The 20,673-nt window shown below is 47.8% G+C and overlaps 11 protein-coding genes across 11 annotated transcripts; 6 read left to right on the top strand and 5 right to left on the bottom strand.

Moving 5' to 3' along the window:
- The first annotated feature begins 380 nt into the window (after window positions 1–380).
- Window positions 381–2,724, top strand: F5147DRAFT_764289 (uncharacterized protein). Its single transcript, XM_041440695.1, has 4 exons — window positions 381–1,819; window positions 1,872–1,955; window positions 2,003–2,128; window positions 2,182–2,724. The coding sequence occupies exons 1-4, from the start codon at window positions 455–457 to the stop codon at window positions 2,242–2,244; spliced, it is 1,638 nt and encodes a 545-aa protein (XP_041286578.1). The 5' UTR covers window positions 381–454; the 3' UTR covers window positions 2,245–2,724.
- F5147DRAFT_440542 (uncharacterized protein) lies at window positions 2,262–2,852 on the bottom strand. The gene has a single exon (XM_041429883.1). It carries the CDS (start codon window positions 2,826–2,828, stop codon window positions 2,487–2,489), a length of 342 nt encoding a protein of 113 aa, XP_041286579.1. The 5' UTR covers window positions 2,829–2,852; the 3' UTR covers window positions 2,262–2,486.
- Window positions 2,853–2,859: 7 nt separating this feature from the next.
- F5147DRAFT_723712 (glycosyltransferase family 2 protein) lies at window positions 2,860–4,118 on the top strand. Its single transcript, XM_041438992.1, has 7 exons — window positions 2,860–3,053; window positions 3,102–3,201; window positions 3,251–3,285; window positions 3,346–3,421; window positions 3,478–3,503; window positions 3,547–3,741; window positions 3,795–4,118. The coding sequence occupies exons 1-7, from the start codon at window positions 2,902–2,904 to the stop codon at window positions 4,012–4,014; spliced, it is 804 nt and encodes a 267-aa protein (XP_041286580.1). The 5' UTR covers window positions 2,860–2,901; the 3' UTR covers window positions 4,015–4,118.
- A 154-nt stretch (window positions 4,119–4,272) lies between these two features.
- F5147DRAFT_723718 (uncharacterized protein) lies at window positions 4,273–5,320 on the top strand. Its single transcript, XM_041438993.1, has 4 exons — window positions 4,273–4,471; window positions 4,524–4,773; window positions 4,832–4,920; window positions 4,975–5,320. Exons 1-4 carry the CDS (start codon window positions 4,352–4,354, stop codon window positions 5,260–5,262), a joined length of 747 nt encoding a protein of 248 aa, XP_041286581.1. The 5' UTR covers window positions 4,273–4,351; the 3' UTR covers window positions 5,263–5,320.
- F5147DRAFT_723722 (chromosome segregation protein Spc25-domain-containing protein) lies at window positions 5,321–6,283 on the bottom strand. The gene is made up of 4 exons (XM_041438994.1): window positions 6,005–6,283; window positions 5,806–5,952; window positions 5,550–5,750; window positions 5,321–5,495 (listed from the first exon to the last, which is right to left on the bottom strand). Exons 1-4 carry the CDS (start codon window positions 6,267–6,269, stop codon window positions 5,368–5,370), a joined length of 741 nt encoding a protein of 246 aa, XP_041286582.1. The 5' UTR covers window positions 6,270–6,283; the 3' UTR covers window positions 5,321–5,367.
- Window positions 6,284–6,347: 64 nt separating this feature from the next.
- Window positions 6,348–8,470, top strand: F5147DRAFT_723723 (AGC/NDR protein kinase). The gene is made up of 6 exons (XM_041438995.1): window positions 6,348–6,694; window positions 6,749–7,062; window positions 7,111–7,368; window positions 7,419–7,517; window positions 7,566–7,921; window positions 7,981–8,470. Exons 1-6 carry the CDS (start codon window positions 6,439–6,441, stop codon window positions 8,336–8,338), a joined length of 1,641 nt encoding a protein of 546 aa, XP_041286583.1. The 5' UTR covers window positions 6,348–6,438; the 3' UTR covers window positions 8,339–8,470.
- A 1,028-nt stretch (window positions 8,471–9,498) lies between these two features.
- Window positions 9,499–10,098, bottom strand: F5147DRAFT_586320 (uncharacterized protein; the record flags this gene model as incomplete). The annotated part of the gene is made up of 2 exons (XM_041431918.1): window positions 9,499–9,899; window positions 9,984–10,098. The coding sequence occupies 2 exons, from the start codon at window positions 10,096–10,098 to the stop codon at window positions 9,499–9,501; spliced, it is 516 nt and encodes a 171-aa protein (XP_041286584.1).
- A 4,228-nt stretch (window positions 10,099–14,326) lies between these two features.
- F5147DRAFT_547243 (uncharacterized protein) lies at window positions 14,327–14,987 on the bottom strand (the record flags this gene model as incomplete). Its single annotated transcript, XM_041430340.1, has 2 exons — window positions 14,327–14,536; window positions 14,631–14,987. Coding segments are annotated over 2 exons (567 nt in total), but the record flags the coding sequence as incomplete, so codon positions are not given.
- A 2,092-nt stretch (window positions 14,988–17,079) lies between these two features.
- On the top strand, window positions 17,080–17,434 carry F5147DRAFT_779998 (uncharacterized protein; the record flags this gene model as incomplete). The annotated part of the gene is made up of 2 exons (XM_041442384.1): window positions 17,080–17,118; window positions 17,171–17,434. 2 exons carry the CDS (start codon window positions 17,080–17,082, stop codon window positions 17,432–17,434), a joined length of 303 nt encoding a protein of 100 aa, XP_041286586.1.
- Window positions 17,435–18,165: 731 nt separating this feature from the next.
- Window positions 18,166–19,711, bottom strand: F5147DRAFT_779999 (uncharacterized protein; the record flags this gene model as incomplete). Its single annotated transcript, XM_041442385.1, has 5 exons — window positions 18,166–18,378; window positions 18,423–18,518; window positions 18,573–18,718; window positions 18,759–19,091; window positions 19,594–19,711. 5 exons carry the CDS (start codon window positions 19,709–19,711, stop codon window positions 18,166–18,168), a joined length of 906 nt encoding a protein of 301 aa, XP_041286587.1.
- A 108-nt stretch (window positions 19,712–19,819) lies between these two features.
- Window positions 19,820–20,474, top strand: F5147DRAFT_551665 (uncharacterized protein; the record flags this gene model as incomplete). Its single annotated transcript, XM_041430418.1, has 2 exons — window positions 19,820–20,145; window positions 20,195–20,474. Coding segments are annotated over 2 exons (606 nt in total), but the record flags the coding sequence as incomplete, so codon positions are not given.
- Between the last annotated feature and the right edge of the window lie 199 nt (window positions 20,475–20,673).

The raw sequence follows: 20,673 nt of genomic DNA on the forward strand, positions 1-20,673 counted from the left end.
GGCTATTTATGGGGTAGACAGAGAGGTCCCGGTCAAGCTTCAAGGGAAGCAGCCATCTGCCAGATCAGCTGTGCCTGATATGATGTCATCTCGGCTGTTGCAGTTAGGACATGGATCATTGATCCCTCCGCGCGCAGTAGTAATGTCGCATCTAGAGTTACATAAATATATCGTTAACGTTATTAATGTGTGTACATTTGCCGAGAACAAAATCATTGTTCTCCACCACATTCAGGCGCCGTATAATACAATATGTACTGACAAGCCTACCTACCATAATGTACAATAAGTGGGGTGAGGACAAGAACAAATGTTCATTGAAAGGCACGGCATAACGGTGATCTGCCACACGTCCGCTGAGTCGGACACACTAATGAACAGTGGAGCTATCATGTTCTCCCTAGTAACCTAAGATCCTGACCTACCTTGCCAAGGCCGACCAGCTGCAAGTATCATGGCGGTATCACATGAGAACCAGGTGCGCCTGGCCCATTCATCACCACTAGACACCTTGGTTCGGCGAACTTCGTCTAAACGACAGGCCGTCCAACGGAAAGAAGAACATGAGGCTCGGAAGCAGGCTACTGCCATCAATCCCTCTTTCCCAGTGCCATCTTCCTCTCGGTCAACTCGTTTTCCGGCGTCGTTACAAATCCAAGATTTGCATGCAACTTCTCCGCCGAGGCCATACTATGCAACTAGTCCGAGAGTGCCCGAGTCTCCTCTGTTGCACTCGCAATTCCGTAATTCGACAGCTAGCAATGCTGACTATCTTAACAGAAAGTCGTTTCTGTCGTTGACGGACGAATCAAACGGATATTATGACGAGCTTGAATCATATTACGAAGAGAATAGCATGTATTCACTGCGGCAAAGTCACACCCCCGGCGCTTCTACAGACAGCCACCGTGCTTGGCATACCACCCTAGAACCTACCAGTGGTTCCACAAATGTGTTGAACATACAATCCTCGGTTCATGACATGCATCTGTCAAACTCAAGCACTCCCGTTCCAACCGTCGTGGTTTCCCAGCCCGTGGATGTCGACAAGCAGGTCGCCGCTAATGAGCCAAAACTTGGCGGAAAGTCACCCATAGTTGACCCTACTCCCCGCATAAACTTTTCCAGGCCAGGCAGACCACCAATAATCTCCTCTGAAGAACAGAAACGCCAGGTTCTTGAACGAAATTCACGAAGAACCCGTTCTCCACTGACCGCTCATACCCCCCTTTCGTTTGTTCCAATTACGCCCCAGACGGGCGTAAGCTTTCCTGAAAACCAATTTTTGTCGCCTACGCCGCAATCTGATGCACACTCGCCAGGGTCCTATCTTCAACCAAACTATGCTGTTTCTTCCCCGACCCTTTCATCCCCCTCCCATGTACACCTCCCCTCTCACCCCCCGTCTGTACGTCCAAGCTCACCAGAAAGCTTATACTCCACCTCATATTCATTTTACCGTCTGAGCGATGGCTCTCCATCCCCAACTGGCAATTCAAATTTCCCTACCCAATCACCTTCCTCGCCGGGCAACCGTTCACCTTCTACCGAGCCTTCAACTCCACAAGAATATCTCCAGCTAGGAATACAATACCACGAGGCCAACAAACTACAAGATAGCGCATTTTACTTCGAGAAAAGTGCAAAGGAACAGGGTGGCTGTGGGACAGGGATGCTCTTGTGGGGATTGACGCTGAGGCATGGGTGGGGATGCGAGAAGAACGAGAAAAGTGGTTTCAAGTGGCTCACAAAGGCCGCGGAAAGCGCTGTGGATGATCTGGGCAAGGCGAGAGAAGGCATGGATGTGAAGGCTGTTAGAGTGAGTTCGATCTGTGGGGTTGCATATGGAAGCGCTAATGAATCTTCCTCAGTCGGAGCTTGTGCTAGCGATTTACGAGGTTGGGCAATGCTTCTTTCATGGCTGGGGCGTGGCTAAGGACTACAAGATGGCAGTCGTACGTCGCCACTGATTGTCTCTAGACCTGTGCTCACTAATCTCCAGAGTTACTATCGAGTTGCTGCAAACCTCGGCGACGGGGATGCACAAGAAGATCTCGCTTTTTGCCTAGCCAATGGCAAAGGGTGCAAAAAGGATAAGAAAGAAGCTGCTAAGTGGTATCGCGCTGCTGTGAGTACAACCAGCGTGATTCTTGCAAATTATATGTTAACGTAGTTCTGTAGGTCGCACAAGGTGCCAGCGACGTAGGGATGGCGTGGATCTACAAGGACAAATACAAGGGCTAGCGCGCTGGCCAATGATGAAGAATCCTGCACCGCGGAACAGCAGCTCTGCGCATCATCAGCGATGCCCACAAAAGGCCCATATTCGACTGAATCCTCACAACAGACGGTGGATAAAAGAGCTCCTCGAGGAGAAGGCGAGATCATGAATTTCTGTCACATATAACCATGAATATAGGAGAGGTGGACAGGACAATGGATGTACCATTTTGGATAAGTCATTTAATGTATCTTCGAACTGCGATTTAGATGTACAAGCTCTTGTCATCCTTTGCTTTGCCATTTGGAGTACTCTGTTGGTTAAATGCTTCGACATGAAGGACAAGGCGCCAGGGGAGCATGACTTGGCCGACAAAGCGACTAGTCTCGTTTCCCAGAATGTACTCCTCAGTGTTAACGAGGATGATATTCAAAAGTTGGTCAGTGCCCATAAATGTGCCAATGAACACTCGATTATCGGTCGTCGTGATGCGAAGTGTTGTAGTGAGTAGAGACTTGAGCGCTGTGATAGACGGAGACGTGCTTTGGTCAGTGCTTGAGGGCGACATCGACGACGAAAGCAATGAGGATGATTCAAAAGAGGTCATAAAGTAATATGAAAGAGCCGACGCCTGTAAACTCGCACGCTAACTGCCATCCAGTTGCAAGACTACAAAGTTAATGAACCCTTTCGCCAGCCCAGTGTCGCTGAACATGCAAGGCCAATACAACACGCCAAACACTCACAAGTATTCTGTTATTCTACCGACCTACAATGAGCGCAAGAACCTCCCAATTATTATCTGGTTGCTAGCGAAGGTCCTTGAGGAACAGTGCGTTCTGTCTGCTTAACATGCCGAAAGCCAGACTGAGTACACCAGTCAGCTTGCATGGGAGATCATCATCGTAGACGATGCGAGTCCAGATGGGACACAAGAAGTTGCCATTGAGTTGGCAAGGGCTTATGGCGAGGACAAAATAGTGAGTGCAAATGGATCACGCGTTGAGGTCCGACTGATTGTTGGTCAAGCTTCTCAAACCACGGGCAGGAAAACTTGGACTCGGGTAAGTACTAGGAGTAAGTATGGAAAATGAATGCGTCGTCAAATTGTGCGTACTACGTAGGACTGCATATATCCATGGACTCGACTTCTGCACTGGTGACTTTGTGATAATAATGGATGCCGACTTTTCGCATCACGTACGTGCTTCACCATCCTTTGACACACAAGTTTTAATGCGCATCCATCCCGTCAGCCCAAGTTCATTCCGCAATTTATCAGGTGTGTTGTCTTTTCCTAACTTTTCCCTGTTAACAACGTGTAGATTACAACAAGCACACAACCTCGACATTGTGACAGGAACGCGATATCGCTCGACATCCACTCCGTACCTCTCTGAAACTCAACCTGGTGGTGTGCACGGCTGGGACCTGAAGCGCAAATTAGTTTCACGAGGAGCAAATTTCCTGGCTGCTACTGTACTGAACCCCGGCGTGAGCGACCTAACGGGCAGTTTCAGGTACGCAGCTTATTAGTTTGGGAAAGGGGACTGGAAACTTAATGCTGGTGTAGATTGTACCGGTTACCCGTTCTTCGGCATATCATTACACTGACACAGTCCAGGGGGTATGTGTTCCAGATGGAGATGATGGTAAGGGCGCGGGCGCTGGGGTACACTGTTGGCGAGGTTCCGATCACTTTTGTGGATCGGATATTTGGAGAAAGCAAGCTCGGTGCGGACGAGGTCGTGGGATATGCAAAGGGCGTGTGGCAGTTATTTAAGTCGGTTTGAAAGTACTATAAACGTGGCATTGGCCTTTATTGATCATAATTTATGGTACTCGGACCCATTTTTTAGATGGTCAATTCGAACAATGAGAGTTTTCCAATATCTCATTGTTATCAGTGTGGACTGTGCACGTTGGCCTTGATTGATCATAATTTATGGTACTCGCTCCCATTTTTTAGATGGTCAATTCGAACAATGAGAGTTTTTCAATATCTCATTGTTATCAGTGTGGACTGTGGTTGGATGACATCATATATATATTCCATCTTTGTCAGCCTTTGGTTTTCATCCGAAGCTTCATCTCATCCAGATTCCAAACCACCTACACAACTGCTGCATAATGAGTTTGCTACAAGGCGTGCTCAAATCGCAATCACAGACCCATGAATTGAATGGACTCTATCCATCTTCCAGGCAATCCCAGGCTGAGAATGACTCAGACGATGAGCTCGTTGGCGTGGTATGCCCCCATACCGTCTACTCTAATATCAATTACTCAACATATTCTCAAGTTCTCACTACCAGGGACGCCAGCGAGGTCGAGAGGACCTTCACGTCCCTCATCGCGCCCTGTATCACCAACACGAAGAGGTTTCACTCGCTCTGCGAGTGCACTGCCATTGAAGGGCCTCTCGAATGACCCCCTAAAGGCATTTCCAACTCAAGTATCGCAAAACATTTTCCGGTGGCTTGGGATATCTGAGCTTGCGACCTGCGCTAGGGTATCGAGAAAGTGGAATAAGAGTCAGACACTGAACTACAGCAAGTCATATCTATATATTAGCGTGCTGTATGCTAATGGTCTACGTTGTGTTACAAGTTTGGTTCCAGCATTATAGGAAGGAAAACTTCCATGACGAAACTCTTCCCCCCGGGAAGTGGACTAGAAGGGAGTCGAAACAGAATTGGGTGAGTACTTTATCTTCCTGTGTCTGGCTGTATGATTTGATGATTTGTTCTCAGCGGATAACCTACATTAAATCTGTGTCGAATCGCTCGCCTCCATCATCACCGTTGCCTTCGAGAGGCTCAGGCCGCACTTCACCGTCACAGTCAGGCTATCAAACGCCAAAAGAACTTAAAGAAGAGCAATGGCGACAAGAGGAGCTTACGCAAAGCCGGCCAGGCAAGTTGGAGATGAGAGAAATGTACAAGGAGCTGGGTGGCCGCAAGAGCCGGACCAAGGGAAAGCTGGGAGGTTCTGGGGGTCATAGAGACCGGACGGGTTGGGGGGAAGGAGACGACGAGTAACGTGGAAGACAGGGTAGTATGTAGATATAAGTTTATAACTTTCTTGGAATTATCGCAAAAGTTGTGGTATATTGATTCATAGGCGATATAAGAATTGACAATCTCCTAATGTTTCTCTACTAATTGGGCAAACGCCGAGCGCATCGACCTGATAAAATGGAATATATCTCTTGTTTCGTTTAGTTCATTAAGTAGTATGGGGAGATTTGGCAGTGGTGGTGTGGTCGTTATCACTGGTTGGCGTATGTAAGCACCACCTTTGAGATACATTGTATTGACTTGCATACCTTGATTTGAGCTGGATGCAACGTCGAGCACGAAGCTGAATTCACAGTCAATGTCAAGCTTGTCAATGTGCGTAAATCGGATGAGGAGCCGGTCCTTCTCTATTCCCTCGATATGACAACGTAGACGGGTTTCGCAGGCATTTAATTCAGGTCCTGTTTGCGCTGCATGCATCTCCAATGTCTGCCGCTCTCGATCTTTTTCTGCAGAAAGTAGCCTAAGCAGCGTAAGCAAGGAAATTACAACGACAGTACTTACCTCTCTTCAAATTGGCAGTTAGGGCACGATATTGCTCTATCTCTGCATCAACGGACTGGCAGGTTTCACGGATCGATGCGAGCTGGCGTTTCAGAGCGGTAATTGATGTCTCAGCTTCTCGGACCTCCTCCTTTTCCCTTTCCATTACTGAGAGATGTCACTGCTGCACAATTACACCACAATAAGCATGACCACGTACCAGCCAGCAGCTCAATCTCCTTCACCTTACACTGATTAGTTTCAGCCTTTACTGCAACAGTCTTCTCAGCCAAACGTTTCTTGTCTGCCTCCTGAGCATTCCTATGTTTGGTGATCTCTGCTACTGCGCGATTTGCATAGTTGGTGACCGCTCTGAGAAAATTAGATGTGGAAGCTTCATATGCGTGCAGGCGCAGGTCGACAGAAGGGTTAGGCTCTGCGAGGATTGAAGCAAGATCAATATGAGTAGGACGAACTTGAGGCATGGTTTGGGCATGGTCAATCAAACAAAGTTTCGGACTCCTTTCCAGAACGCGTCCGTCATGTGACCGTATCAATTATATCCAGAATCAAACCACAGTGCTTGAGACTCATTTTCATCATACAAAGATCAATAGACCAGGAACATCTAGGATATCAACTGAGATATGCTCTATGGCTCCCCTTCCATCTAGATCAGATTCACCCCAATATCGAGATATACATATGGACACGGCAAAGGGAATCACATTGGGACTTCGGGACATCCACATGAGTACCGCAAAGCCTAACGGCGGCGCGTGGTCTGATGACATTTCAATGGACACTGCACGAAATGCGACAACCGTGAAAGCAGGTGGATTTCAGCTCTGGGAGAGGGAATTGCTCCAGAGCGCCGAGGTCAAGCGCAAGGCTACCGTGGCCCAACTATGTGAGCATATCATTTTGAGACCTTCCCCGATCTCATCATCTATGCTCCTACCAGTTTTTCTCGACTATTACTTTATGAACCTTGGATATATCGCATCCAGGAAAGAAAGGAGGGCACGCTTTGACACAGATACTACCAAAAGGCAGCTAACAGCCGCGGAGTACGCAAAGGAGTTCAAGTCGTATTGTGGGCGAGAGAGAGTAATTCTGAGAAAACGCAGAGCAAAGCTGAGGGTTGACCAATTTCATATCATCGCACAAGTCGGGCAGGGTGGTTATGGTGAGGTGTTCTTGGCACGGAAACAGGACACAGGAGAGATATGCGCTCTCAAGAAGATGAAGAAACGTATATTGTTCAAGATGGATGAGGTTTGTTATTCTACTAACAGATCTGCATGAAGACTGATGTATTTCAAGGTGCGGCACGTCTTAGTGGAGCGCGACATCCTTACCGCAACCAAAACACCCTGGCTCGTCAGACTTCTTTACGCATTCCAGGACGCACAACACGTGTATTTAGCAATGGAGTATGTTCCCGGAGGCGATTTTCGTACTCTTCTCAACAATTCTGGCGTTCTCAAGGAAGAGCACGCAAGGTTTTATATTTCAGAAATGTTCGTCGCTGTCAACGAGCTTCACAAGCTTGGTTACATTCATCGTGACTTGAAGCCGGAGGTAAAACTGTGTCGCATGCGCAAGCTCTGTAGTACTGACAATGCCTCCAGAATTTCCTTGTGGACGGCACCGGACACGTCAAGCTGACTGACTTCGGACTTGCCACAGGTGCCCTCAATCCCAAGCGCATTGAATCGATGAAGTTGAAGGTCCGTCTGCGACCCTGACTTCATCCTGTGCGCTCTAATATTTCTCAGCTCGATAAAGCGAAAGACGTTCAAGTCGTCTACCGCTCTACCCTAGAACGCCGCTCCATGTACAAATCCATCCGCGCTGAAGACCCACGGTATGCAGACTCCATAGTTGGCTCACCCGACTACATGGCGCCGGAGGTCCTTAGAGGCAAACCATACACTTATTCAGTCGACTATTGGTCGCTAGGTTGCATATTCTTCGAATTTCTCGCTGGGTTTCCGCCCTTCAGTGGTGGTACACCAGAGGAGACCTGGACAAACCTGAAGAATTGGACGAAGGTACTGAGAAGACCAGAGTATGACAAGCCCGAAGACTTGATCTTCAACTTGACGGATATTGCATGGGATGCCGTGACCAGGTACATGGCTTGCTACCGTGTTGTCTGACGACGCTGAATACCTCTTGTTTCCTGTTCAGACTCATCTCGCACTCGAGTGTTCGATACTCCACTCTTACACAGGTCACAAGCCACCCTTTCTTTGACGGGATGCAGTGGGAAGACCTCCGTTCAACACGTGCACCGTTTGTGCCTGCTCTTGACTCAGAGATTGATACTGGGTACTATGATGATTTCACTTCTGCGGAAGACATGGCGAAGTACGCTGAAGTGAAAGACAAGCAGCGAAATGTGGAGAAGGTGAAAGAAAAGGAAGAGCCAGAAGCCCGAGGTGTCTGGGTTGGCTTCACCTTTGGCAAAAATGGTCCGGGAGGAAAGCTGTTTGGTTCGTTGGATTCCAGTCAAGATGATGGTGAAGCATTGGCTACTATATTTTGATATCTTGGTACTCTCGCTAATGTCTCGTGTTCATCATGAGGGTTTTGTTCCCTATTCCCCAGTCATTGCAGAAACAACAGATATCGGGTTGCCGTAGAAGTGATGACAACTAAGACCTGGTGTAAACCCAAAGATACAGATCGAGGGATATCAAGACGTAATCAAACCTCGAGGCTTGAGAAAGGGAATCCAATCTTGTAAAGCTTAAGTAAGAGAAGTTGAGTTGTGATTCTCAAACGTTAGGGGTCCGACGTAACGGCTAGTCAAACAAACACCCGGCGGTCTATGTCAGTCACGGTCACTCTCAATAGTATCATCTCATCCTATCTCACCCTAGATCATCTTCATTGATTTAACTTTGTTCCTGGCTCTCCCTGAGCCTATCATGGCTTGCACCTCCGAAAAAAGTCGTTGACTCGTGGAGCGCGTGGGCCAAGAAATATTCCTATGTGACAAGGCGTTCAAAAGCAGGAACATCAGAGAACCCTGCACCTGTAGTTCCCATAAACCACTAATTACACATCGGGGTTATCGATATTTAGGAGATGTTTTTATGTCGTACCAAATGTGAAGAAAATATTTGAAATTTAAACCGACATAAAGATGGGGACATAACTTCAAATTTTGGTAATGTTTTGGACTGACATACAAAATTTCAAGCATTGGCAACCATATTCCCACCGACTATATGTCAACAACAATAAGAAATTTAATCCAATTCTCTGCGTGTGCTCAAATTTGAAGTTTAATTCAGACCTAAAATGGCAGACAAAACATGAAATTTGGGACATGACTATATGCCTGCTTATTTATCAAGTTTTGTCTGACAATTAGGACACCCTGAAAATTTGAAGTTTACACCGGTGGCAAAATGTGATGACAAAACTTCAAGTTTTGTCTGCAGACGAAATGAATCGCCCGATCATCGCCCGCCCATCGCCCGACCATTGCCCGCACATAACTCATTCGTCGCCTGCTTACCACGCGAACTCGTTACCTCGTGTATGACATTTGCAGATATGCGAGAATTCAAATATACACTGTTATTATCATGGATATCTAGTAATAACATATGACACCGATACAATACAATACAATACGATACGATACAAAAGATACAATCGTCAGTATGAATCATTGAGAGGGTTTAGCTAAATCTGTCAATCGCGAGATAGGGATAAAATTACTGCATGAGAGTCAGAAACCGCCCACCGTGCAAAGTGGCCAACTACCCAGGACACCTTGACTTTTTCGAGACTACTCTGTAAGTTTGTCGAGTACAACTTGGCCGGAAAATCGGGATACATCGAGAAGGGGTCATTGTGAATATCCAGCGGGAGATGTCGCTGTACAGCGAACGACATTTCTCCTGTCGTCGTACCATAGATATATATGATACTAGCGGGGACAGGGGTCAACGATCTATCTCCGTCGGGATAGAACAGAATCTGGCTGTTTCCCAGGTGCGTAGATGCCCTGCTGTAAATAATACCATCAAACTTGAGTGAGGCCCGTAATACTGCTTTTCGCCGTCGGATAAGGGTATATAAATCCTCAGGCACTGCACTGGTCGTTGCCGAGTCAGGCGCCTGGACGACATCATCCATAGGATCTTCAGCAAGCTCTTGGTGGGGATCTATAGCACCCTTTGGGGCATATACTTTATCGAAAAGGACCCTGCACTCTTGGATAGCAGGCGGACAGTCCGGTCGAGCGAGCCAACGGCGAAACCTAGTAGCCTTGATATACGAACAAAGCATTGTGTTCTCGAGCTCCCCTGACAAGATATCAGTCTACTTTTTTCGTTCCGTATAATAAGGGCTCACCAAATTTGTGATTTACGGGGAGACGTTGAAGTATTCCAATCAGACGCTCGAAGGGAAAACTCCACCACGAGTGGGCGGGCCCGAATAGGAGTAGATAGTCATATAAGTGGAAAGACGCATGGTGATTTGGGCGGAGAGAGAAGGTAGGATGGATCTCCTTCAACTTTCCGACATAACCAGAGATGTACGAGCGATACGCTTTCGCTCGTCTTGCAGTCATGGTTCGTGCACATGCAATATACACCGCACCGACAAGTTCCATAGTGTGATCAAGAACAACTTTGAGGCGGACAGCGAGTTCATCGGAAGAATGTGAGGTACCGGCTCCCCACAAGCTCACAAGGGAAATAGGAAGGTAGACCATGATGAGTGATCGCCACTCATCAGCTTTAAGCGTCCCAGCAGATGCCTCTCCAAAATTACTAGGGACTGAACCAAGCCAAGTGGGGACAGATGTATCTCGAATGACGTCGCAAATACGTCCAAGCACTTTTGCTGTCCCAAACTGAGGTTCGTCTTGGGGAGCAGCTAAAGGCTTTCCACGACGCTGTATATGAGCGTTAGGAAACTCAGGACAGTAAACACGATGGCGAAGAACTTACCCAGTCGAGGAGGACTTTAACATAATCTATCTTAAATGTTCTACCAGCTTTACTTGGCATACAACCCAGGGTATTGCAGACGAACTTCAACGGTTCCGTATTCTTGTGCAACAGAGAGTCCTTCAGCTTGTTATAACAAGCCTCTTCGTCGGAAATACTCATCTGGGAAACAAGGAGAGTCTGGATCGCAGATATCTGCGTCATTTCCTTCGACGTCATTGTCCCGGGAGGCACTTCGCCAAAATCATACGTAAATGCGGGAATGACAGAAGTCGATGCGGTTGACCTCGAAGTCAAACCAAGTAGATTACGAGTGTGGTGAGGAACTAAGCCTTCCAATAGGCAGTGCATTGGATCAACAACCAGTTGCCGAGAGGGGTCCCAGTATGGTAGATGCCAAAGCTCGGAATAACGCACGCCGTGAGCCTTGAACAATGTTTCACGTTCACCGGACGTGGCAGCGTCTCTCCACTGCTCCGCATATACTCGGAGTTCGTCTCTATTGCGAGGTTTCCAATTCTCGAAGTCTACTCTTCCATAAGTAGACTTGTGGTAGCAATCACATGCACTACAGTAAAAATGACTACTAACTCCGGCCAGAGAAGCGATATGTCGAGCAGCAGGAAGGTCACAAACAACCAGGGCAACGGCACTTCGAGTAACGCGGCCGTCAGGGTAACAGGCAGTTTTGGAGAATTTGACACCGCACTTCCATGCGTCTACTAAGTCGTTGATGAGCGGTCGGATGTAGTGGTTGAGATTTTCTAGTGATGGCTGCTTCGGACCTGGGATGATGCCTGCAACATACATGTTCTCCGGCTTGTATCTAATATCCAACGGTAGATTCAAGCACGCCATGGAGATGATTCCACAGGATGTGCTAGCTCCGCGTATATTCAACCCTTCCGGATTGAAGAAGTCCACAAAAAGGGCGAAGGCATAGCGCCCTTCCTCTCCTCTGTCAACAAAAAGCAAGCCTGGCTCCGGGCCACCAAACTGACGGAGGAATTGAGATTCAAATGGATTTTTGACGAAGGGCGGATGAGGAGAGTTAATGGATTCCATGAGATCATCGCACGCCTGATCCATTACAGCCTCGATATCTCTACGCGAGAGGAGACTAGCAAGATAATCTTTGAAGTCGTGGTACAAGAAAATCTTCTTGGGCCTGGGTTCTCCGTCAGCGCCGACAAGTAAATCTTCGCCACATTCGGTCTCGGGAGTAGGACAATGTGTGCAACATTTGGGGTATGTTGGGGTGGTTGAGCCTGGCGCATAAATCGGCGCGTAGGTGCAATGACAACTGCAAATGGCATACGGGATGGTTGTCCCGGTAAGGTGGAATTTTGCCTCCGCACTTTCCGATGTTAATGGGATCTGCTTGAGGATGTTTTCGTGTGACGAGCTAAGACTACCGTCCGACTTCCGAAATGCAAGGAACAGTATGATGATGATAATCTTCACAATCAAATCGCAGCTACTCCTGCTCATTCCCATGATAACCCTACATGCGACGCAAAGTAATAAGACGACTTGGCTGATTTCATCTGATCGATCAACTGAAACCTGAAAGGTATCTATCGTACAATAAGCAAAGAACCCGTGACCCACATGCTCGTTGCTTACCGGTATCAATCTCGATGGGTACCAGCACATCGTCAGACGGCTTATGCCTGCTGATCTGGGCGGCCAAGTCATCAATCTGAGTGATGATTGCCTGCTTTCGCGCCATTATGACATCTGCCCGTCGACTGACATTCTCGACAGCTTTGCGAAGCAAAGGTACCTCGCGGCCAGCGTCATTAAGGTTACCAGAATCCAGTAGCAAGCGGAAGATCCGTTGAATTCGGGACTCGATGTTGTCAAGGACATCTAATGCCCTCATGGTTCGCCGATCGCGTTCCTTCTTGGATACTTTCTCGCCAGCACCCTTGCGGGTTGACTTCAAGGGTGGTGACAATGTTAACCGCCCGAGTTCATCCGCCAGAACACAGACATGGGATGGAGCGATGCTGCTGCCAGCGGTGGTGCATGCGGAAAGATTAGAGGTGACGGCCGCGGGCTCAGCATGTTCAGCCTTTACACGCTGGACATGAGCAGCGATTAAGCGTTCTGCCATCAACACTCCTTTTGGTGCGCCTGATTCGTCGCATCCGCCCCTGGTAATACACTCCTGACACATGCATCGTTTGAGCGATGGACGGGACGCAGGCATCAGGTGAATGACGACAGTATGTACCGTCGTCTATGGGTGATGGTTAAGTCTAGAAGAGTAAAGACCGGGATATGACCATTTAAATACGATAAAAGAACAAGGACAAAGTGGGGGCGACTCACAACAACGTAAAATTTACAAGGAAAGCAAGGCGACAAAGTACAACGTGCCTACTTACATGGGCGCCGATAACGATAAACGAATGCGGATGAACGTTCTGAGTATTTGCCAGAAGGAGCGTAGCCACGCGGGAACGGAAATGGAATAAAGGTCCGGTGGAGGCAGGCGACGAAAGGATGGCATGACAGTACATACCGTCATGCCAAATATTATCGATGATAGATGAGGCCCCAGCAGTCGAAGTCGGCTCCTCATAGAAATGGAAGAAACAGAGGCGAGCGACAACACGACAGTACATACCATCGTGCCAGGACAATAAAGGATGACTACTACGCTGAGAGCAGTAAACTGCACTCACGTGACTAAAGCCTAACTTATGCAATCAACAAGCCTCAACACAACCACCTCCAAGTCCTTTTCGACTGATCAACTCTGAACGCTCGGTGGTATGTACTGCCGAGTCTGAGTCGAGTCCAAGTCTTCCTCCCACTACCCAGCGGTCTGTACTGCTGAGAAGTGTCGGGTTATTGTCCTCGCCTGACCATTTTCGGCTCAGCTAAAACCCTGTGGTCGACGCAGTTACCGGGCGACGACAAGCAGTCCTTCAAGCACCTCAGTCAAGCGAATTTTTCTGGCAGTCAGTTGCCTGCTCGCAACATATTTATATTCAGCTCCCAATTGTTTCGCGGGTTTTTGTTTACCTAGGTTCTTGATCTTTTGTTTTAGCGACTCCTGTATTACTACTTGTAGCACTATGTGCTCATCTTTTTGTAGTCACTTTGAATCTGATAATCCGACCTCTCCTAATATGATTCTACCCTTGACCTTCGACGTACTTTCCTTACTTTCCACATCACTCCCGGCGTGAACCGCCGTATGTACCGTCGCATGTCCTTTCATTGCCTACCTCCAAGTTCGATGGTCTCATCTCTCACACGACGGTATGTACCGTCGTGTCATCGAGTCATCCTTTTGTTACCTGACACATTGATTATTGATTTACATCCTTTGGAGCATACATACAATACATACACTACACTACCGCAACCTGCATCCATTTGAATCTTTTGTCTGAGATTGATAACTTCTCGACCTGATGTTTGCTGAGGCCCATGAGCCATTCTTCGCTATACAAGGCTTTTGGCAATTCCTCAGCTGGTACCCTGGAGGTCTTCGGATTCCCGGCTGCGCGTATCCTTTTCATTGGCTTTGAGCCTTGGGGGGCGAATATATCGTCATCCGCAAGCCTCTGGTGATCAACGATATCCAATTCGCGTTCTACCGCACGACGCCATACCATGTTCTTGACCCGAAGGACTGTTTCAATATCATTCTCCAAATCGCTCTCTTCCGAACTCATACCACATTCTCCCAACGTCTTCACTAGTTGCTGAAGCCACTGCCACGCTGGGAGGTCCTCTTCTTTATCATCGGTCTTCTGCTTAACGAGATGGTCAAGAACTGTTGCTCTATGGAGATATTTCTGAGAAAGTATCAGTGCTAGAACCGTCTGGATATTGCGAGCATACGTTTCTGCGACGTGTCGTTTGACGAGTCACCTTCAATAATTCGTCCTTCTTCGCGATTAACCTCTCCTCTACCTCCGCAGGAGTTTCCAGCACACCCTTTGCCGTGACCTTAGGCTGGGCACACGTCCAGACCGTACGCAGTCGCTTGTAGCGATCTCGAAGAATTTTCCTGAAATACGCCTCTGACCTGGCGAATGGCCACCTCTCTTCATCGCCCCTTCTCCGTAATTCTCCAAGTAGCAGATCGATGATTCTACTATTCCAGGGGGTTTTGGACCTGTTCTTGGTATCGAACGCGAGGTTTTTCAGATCAGGACCTGGGCCATCTTCATATTCATATGAATACACATCCTCACGACGAGCTGCCTCATGGGCTATGAAATCAGCATCTTGAGAAATGTTGAACATATCTTTGAAGAGACGCCGCACTTCTCCCTACTTCGCCATAAGTGTGGGAGCTTCTATATGATGTTGGGCTTACCAGCAGGAAGTTTCTTTCGTAGTTTGATTCGCTTGCCTTTTCACGCTGTACTTCTTCCTCCTCTGTCTTTCTCCTCCGGGGACTGCGCTTTTTGAGACCCGAAAATTCTTTGTCGACGAGAACGCGTCTCAGTGCAGCCTCCACACCTCTTGCGATTGCGTCCTCCATGCTGAGGCTGGCACGAGGCGATGGATTGTGCTGCTCAGGTGGTGGTACATCTTCTTCGGATGATTCACGAGGGACTTCCTCGGTGTTCACCTACTGTCGTCAAATCTTGTATCGCAGCCAACAGCATCAGACCCTTACCTCTGCTACTATTGATACAAGGCGAGTCCTGCGTGATACTCCATGAGTTCTCTTTATCCTTCTAATCGCATCACGGCATGGGGTACCTAACGACGGTTTTGCGGATGGTGCGGATGACTGCCCTGTGTCTCTCCGCAGAGGGGGGTCATTATCAATTTCTATATCATCGTCCTGTACCCTGTGACGCCTGGCAAATCGTTGTTCCATCCTGGCCAGCTCGCTCTCTTTTTCCGCCTGGAGTGCATTCAAGCAGATTTCAGCATATTGCCTGTGAGTTTATGAAACAACATTCTCACCTTCAACTTCTCAATTTCATGCTGTAGTCTCCTTTCCATCTCCGTGAAGATGGCACTCGATTGTTCTCGACACTACCTTGATCGTCATGAACCATTTTCTTGTTAAGTTGTTTAGCTCACCTCTTCTTCTTTCCTTTTCCTTAATTCTTCCTCTCGCCTGGCCAGTTCTTCACCCAGCTCTGCTTCTCGCCGCCTCAATTCTTGTGTAAATCGCTCGCGAGTTTCCTCCAGGATTTTATGCATGCCAGCGTCTATTGCCTCGCGATTCGCCTGGCTGAGTGTTTCGCGACTTTCTCTGATATAATCTTCAAGTTGCTTCTGCTGTTGGGCGCGGTTCTCTTGCTGCTGAGCGTGGTTCTCCTGCCATGCCACGATGTCAACATGCATTGTCTGTCGAACGCTGCAAAGGAATTACCTCGAGTTCTTGGTGGACCTTTTCTAGTTGCTCTTCCCGCTCTCTTAGAGCTGCTTCCCACTGCTTTTTTATATCGTTTTGCTACGGCCACCGTCACATATTGGTAATTTGCAGTAAGATACTACGAACCATCTGCATTTCACGCCTCATAGTGTTGATCTGCTCCTCTTGACTGTATACGGTCTGGCACAATGTCTCTGAGTAGTTGACTTCTTTAATGCGATGCTTGTCCGATGTCTGTATAGACTGAGCTAGTTATTAACTTCTCTGTACTAGTCGTACCTTATCGACGACCTGCTTTTGTTGTACATGCAGCCTTTCCCTCTTGTCGAGAACCGTCCTTGTGGCGGGCGGGCTTGTGACATCCTCTACAGTCTCTTCAAGGTCCATCTGGTCTATCTCCCCGCTTGATCTAATTGGAGGTACCGTATTGACGATCATATTGGAAGGCTGACTTGTATCGTCTTCCATGGCATCGTCAAATAAGCCTACATCGTTGTATGTTTGAACATCTTCCGGAAGAAAGCGCGTTCAGTACTGACATGGCAATAGGAATTGTGATTTAGGTTTGGACGTATATGTCTTTACTTTATATGCAGCCTTATCGCGCGCTTTTCGGTCATGAGTTGGGATTGAGATTGAACAAGGAATATATTAGGTTTGGCTTTGAATTAATTTGAGTTCAAAAAGTCACAAGTTAACACTTATTGTTTATTGTCGTAGTTAATATCCTGGTTAATCAAGACAATAGCTATTGTCGTGTGCGATGTGCTCGGTTCAAAGTCATGCTCGGTTCAAAGTCGTGTACGGTGGGTGTGTGGTTGGTGTGCTCGGTTCAAAGGGGAACTACTATAAAATCCAACTTTCATCGCCCACTTTCATCGCCCATTCCCTCACGTTATCCTTAGCGCTGGTCGCCTTGTCACTTATTTTTGTCATTCCTTTGCTGCAATGGTCAACACTCGCGGGTATATCTTCCCTACGTCGTTTGTAAGTTACCTTACCTCACCTCACTCCTGATCCTCGCTGACAGCTGTATAAGACTCCAGAGCTCCATTTGCATTGTAGGCTGTATTCTGCGTCGGGGAGTAAACCTCGCCAGGTCACTATGTTGACGCGATGCTCCAATCGCTCGCGCAAAGCCCAACGCTTTCCCGTTGTTGAGAGCCTCCTGAATTACGCTGCCGTGCAGCCTTACGTGCATAATTGTTTTGTTACCCTACATGAAGGGAGACACATTACCAGTTTTGCGTCTTCTTCAAGCGACACTGTCGTCTGGGAGTCAACCCCCTTCTTAGCAGCGTAGAACACATATTCCGAGGTGACGCAGTTGTGATGAGGGTTGGCGTTAGCAGTGGCTCTGTTGTGAATATGCGAGGCAGGGACAATGCGCTCGCTGACTTTATCATGCATCAGTGAGTTCAGTAGATGGTCATTCCTTGAGCCTCGTTGATCTGGTACCTGTCAGATTTACACGATACATTAAACATCATTTTCGAGCAAGGATCCCACGCACTCTCACGTTTGTGAAGCCACTAAGCACTCGGCTCAACCATCGGCTGGTTTCCAGGTTTCATGAGGCGGTAGTTTGATACTTGAAAGTGATTGTATAATGATTGTAGTAAATAATAAATGAGGTTCGCCCAGAGGGTGCTGTCATGAAGGATACGCAAACAACGAGGGACGCTATAACAGTGACCACAGGATAACGCACACGACGGTACATACCGTCGTAGATGGCTGGTCGACGATCGGTGGGCCTGTGGGGTCAGAGTAGCAAGGTTGAATTTGGTAAAAGGGAGGGAGGTAGCTATTAAGAGAAATGATTTACGACAGTACATACCGTCGTGTCAGGAATGACCCATCAACGGCTGAGTCGTAACTCGAGTTCAGGTCTTTCTACATGCATCCCTACAGTCTATCACTCCGCTTAATTTTTGCTCAACGTGCCCTTATTCAGAGACTAGGTCCCAACAAATATCATGCTGACATTTTCTACGGAGTAATTTACGATATTGATATAGGGGACAGGATGAATCAAGTGGCCTGTAGATTAGCATTAGCCCTGACCTTCGCAATAATAATAGAGCTCACAGGCGATGTATGTGTCTTCCTCTTGCTCTTGCCCAAAGCCATCCCTGCTTCCTTCTGCCTAGCACGTCCCGACGTGTATTTCAGATGCATCATGATGATATCATTCACCGGCCAGCAACTACTGTAGTTGTCTAGGTCGGAGAAAGCATCAACAGCCTAATAGATCATGAGATTGTGGATGATCGCCATAGAAGGTGTACTGACTTGTCGCGCACATATCTCAGGAGCGCAGGGCTTTGGGAAGAGGCGCACTTTGTGGTATCGAGATGTTCCTCGACAAGGTGGTGCATAGATTTCTTGAGGCGTTGATTTAGTAAGCAGCAGACCGCAGTTGAGAACATGTCACTAACCTTGAATTTCGTGTATGCCTTTGGACTCCAGTTTAAACTCTCCTGGAGCGTGTATCCTCCCCACCCCGGACGACCAGGTTCGCCAGGGGGCTTGGGTATCTTTGAGTCTTCTGATAGACTCGCGGCCGAAGTAGACGAGCCACTGTCTGACACCGAATCAATGGAGTCGGAAGAATCGGAAGATACTGGTGACCAAGAGAAAACCGCTCCAATGATACTCTCTTCGGGTACGGCGAGAAACAACGATTGGTCTTGATGATGGCGCCGCAAGTTTGATCTCAGGCGTGCCCTTGAGGGCAGGAATAGGTGGGACGATGGTGCTAGCTTTGGCAGGGAGAATCTCGTCGGAGATGAGTATAGTTGGGTGATGAGTACTTCCAAATAACTCAAGCTGGTCGGTAAGCATGGGAGGAAACGGTGGGTGGAGCACCAGGCTCTTGGTCGTAGAAGGGAGAGACAGGAATCGTTGTGTTGCGCATGACGGTGGCGATGTGAGCGGGTATGAACGAAGGTAACCTTCTAGCAAGATTTATGAGTATGGCCACCACTTCGACTGCCATATTGGGTTGAAACAATACCCAATTACGGATCAACAAATACGTTGTCCAGGACGGCGATGACAAAAAGATGAGAATAGAAAGTACAATGGATTTTAATAGACGACTGTAATATAAGATTGGCCCTAAGTTGCTCATGAAAAAACCGAACACAGAAGTCAGCAAAATGATCGCCATGGAATCATGAACAAAAGTTTACTAAAACAAATAGAGTCATTATACAAATAGGCTGCGAGTTAATGAGCTGGCAATTACAATTGATAAGATTATACGCGACAATGTCTCTCTTTGCCTGGTCACTCTTCACGAAATCAACGCAACACTTCCAACATCGAGCGTGCCTCTCTACCTATGGCGGTTCTATCCATGCGCTTGCAATTTCCAATGATGGCCAAGCTCTTGCATGTCGGTGGTAACTCACATGCGTTCTAATTATGGCAGGGTGCTAACAAACAAGTAGGCACCGAGGGCGTTAAACTCTGGGATTACCAGATCACGAAAAGAACTCACATGCTCTCCCCTTAACTGCGAGTCGCGGGGTACAGTCAGCTGCGCTGTCTGGATCACCACAAGACTAGGCATGGCGGAAACACTTTGTTATGGAACCGGTTTAGGTTACGTGGCATTCTTGCGGCGTAGCCCAATAGATGTAAGAGAATCCTAGTTCATCGTTAGGCCTTCGCCTGACATCAACAGATGCATTTTCAGGAGATTTGCGTTAGGAGACTCGGATCGGGCTTTGAAATTACTTGCATGTCATGGGATCCGACGTCCTCCGACGCAGGTGCGCGGATAGCAATCGGAACGAGGGACAAAATAGTTCAGGTCCTTGTCCTCAACACAAATTCGCAACTGCAGGCTGTGTTTTCAGTGCGACTAGACAACACAGTACCTAAGTCTGTCGCATTTGCAGACGACCGAGGTGTCTATGCATTTGGACTGTACGATGGTAATTTCATCAAGTTGAATGGCGACGACGGCACGGTGGTGAAGGAGTATACCTGTAAATCAGTGATGTCAGTCCACAGCTCACGATCAATATACAAATCACTAACATTCTGTCAGCGGTCACGCAGCCGTCAATCAGAAGAGAGGCGTGTTCGTGGTCGACAACGCAGCAGACGGTTTTACGCTGTACCGACTTGACGGCAACGAGGAGCCAGTTCGAACATTCGTAACTGCTCCTCCGAGTGTGTCAGTACCCAAACAGGTGGCATTCGGAGCAGAAGGAAGATTGATTGTAGGAGGAAGCGACAATGGATCAGTGTATGTATTTGAAAGGAAGACAGGCAAGCTACTTGACACTCTTCGCCACTCCAATGGAGGCCTGGTGCAGACCATCGCTGTAGGTATTGAATTTTTGCCAAGGATAAGATATTGACAATCTTCTAAGACCCGAGATATTGATGGGCTGCACAGTCGCCACTGCATCACCAGCGCTAGGCCGGCAAAGCCACAAAACTTATGGGTCCACGACTATAGCATAGGAAAGGCGACTCTTACCTCTAAAGATTCCTGGTCATTATTACATATGCTGAAGCGCA

The sequence above is a fragment of the Suillus discolor genome (assembly GCF_016758755.1).
Source record: "Suillus discolor strain FC423 chromosome Unknown F5147scaffold_96, whole genome shotgun sequence".
NCBI lineage: Eukaryota > Fungi > Basidiomycota > Agaricomycetes > Boletales > Suillaceae > Suillus > Suillus discolor.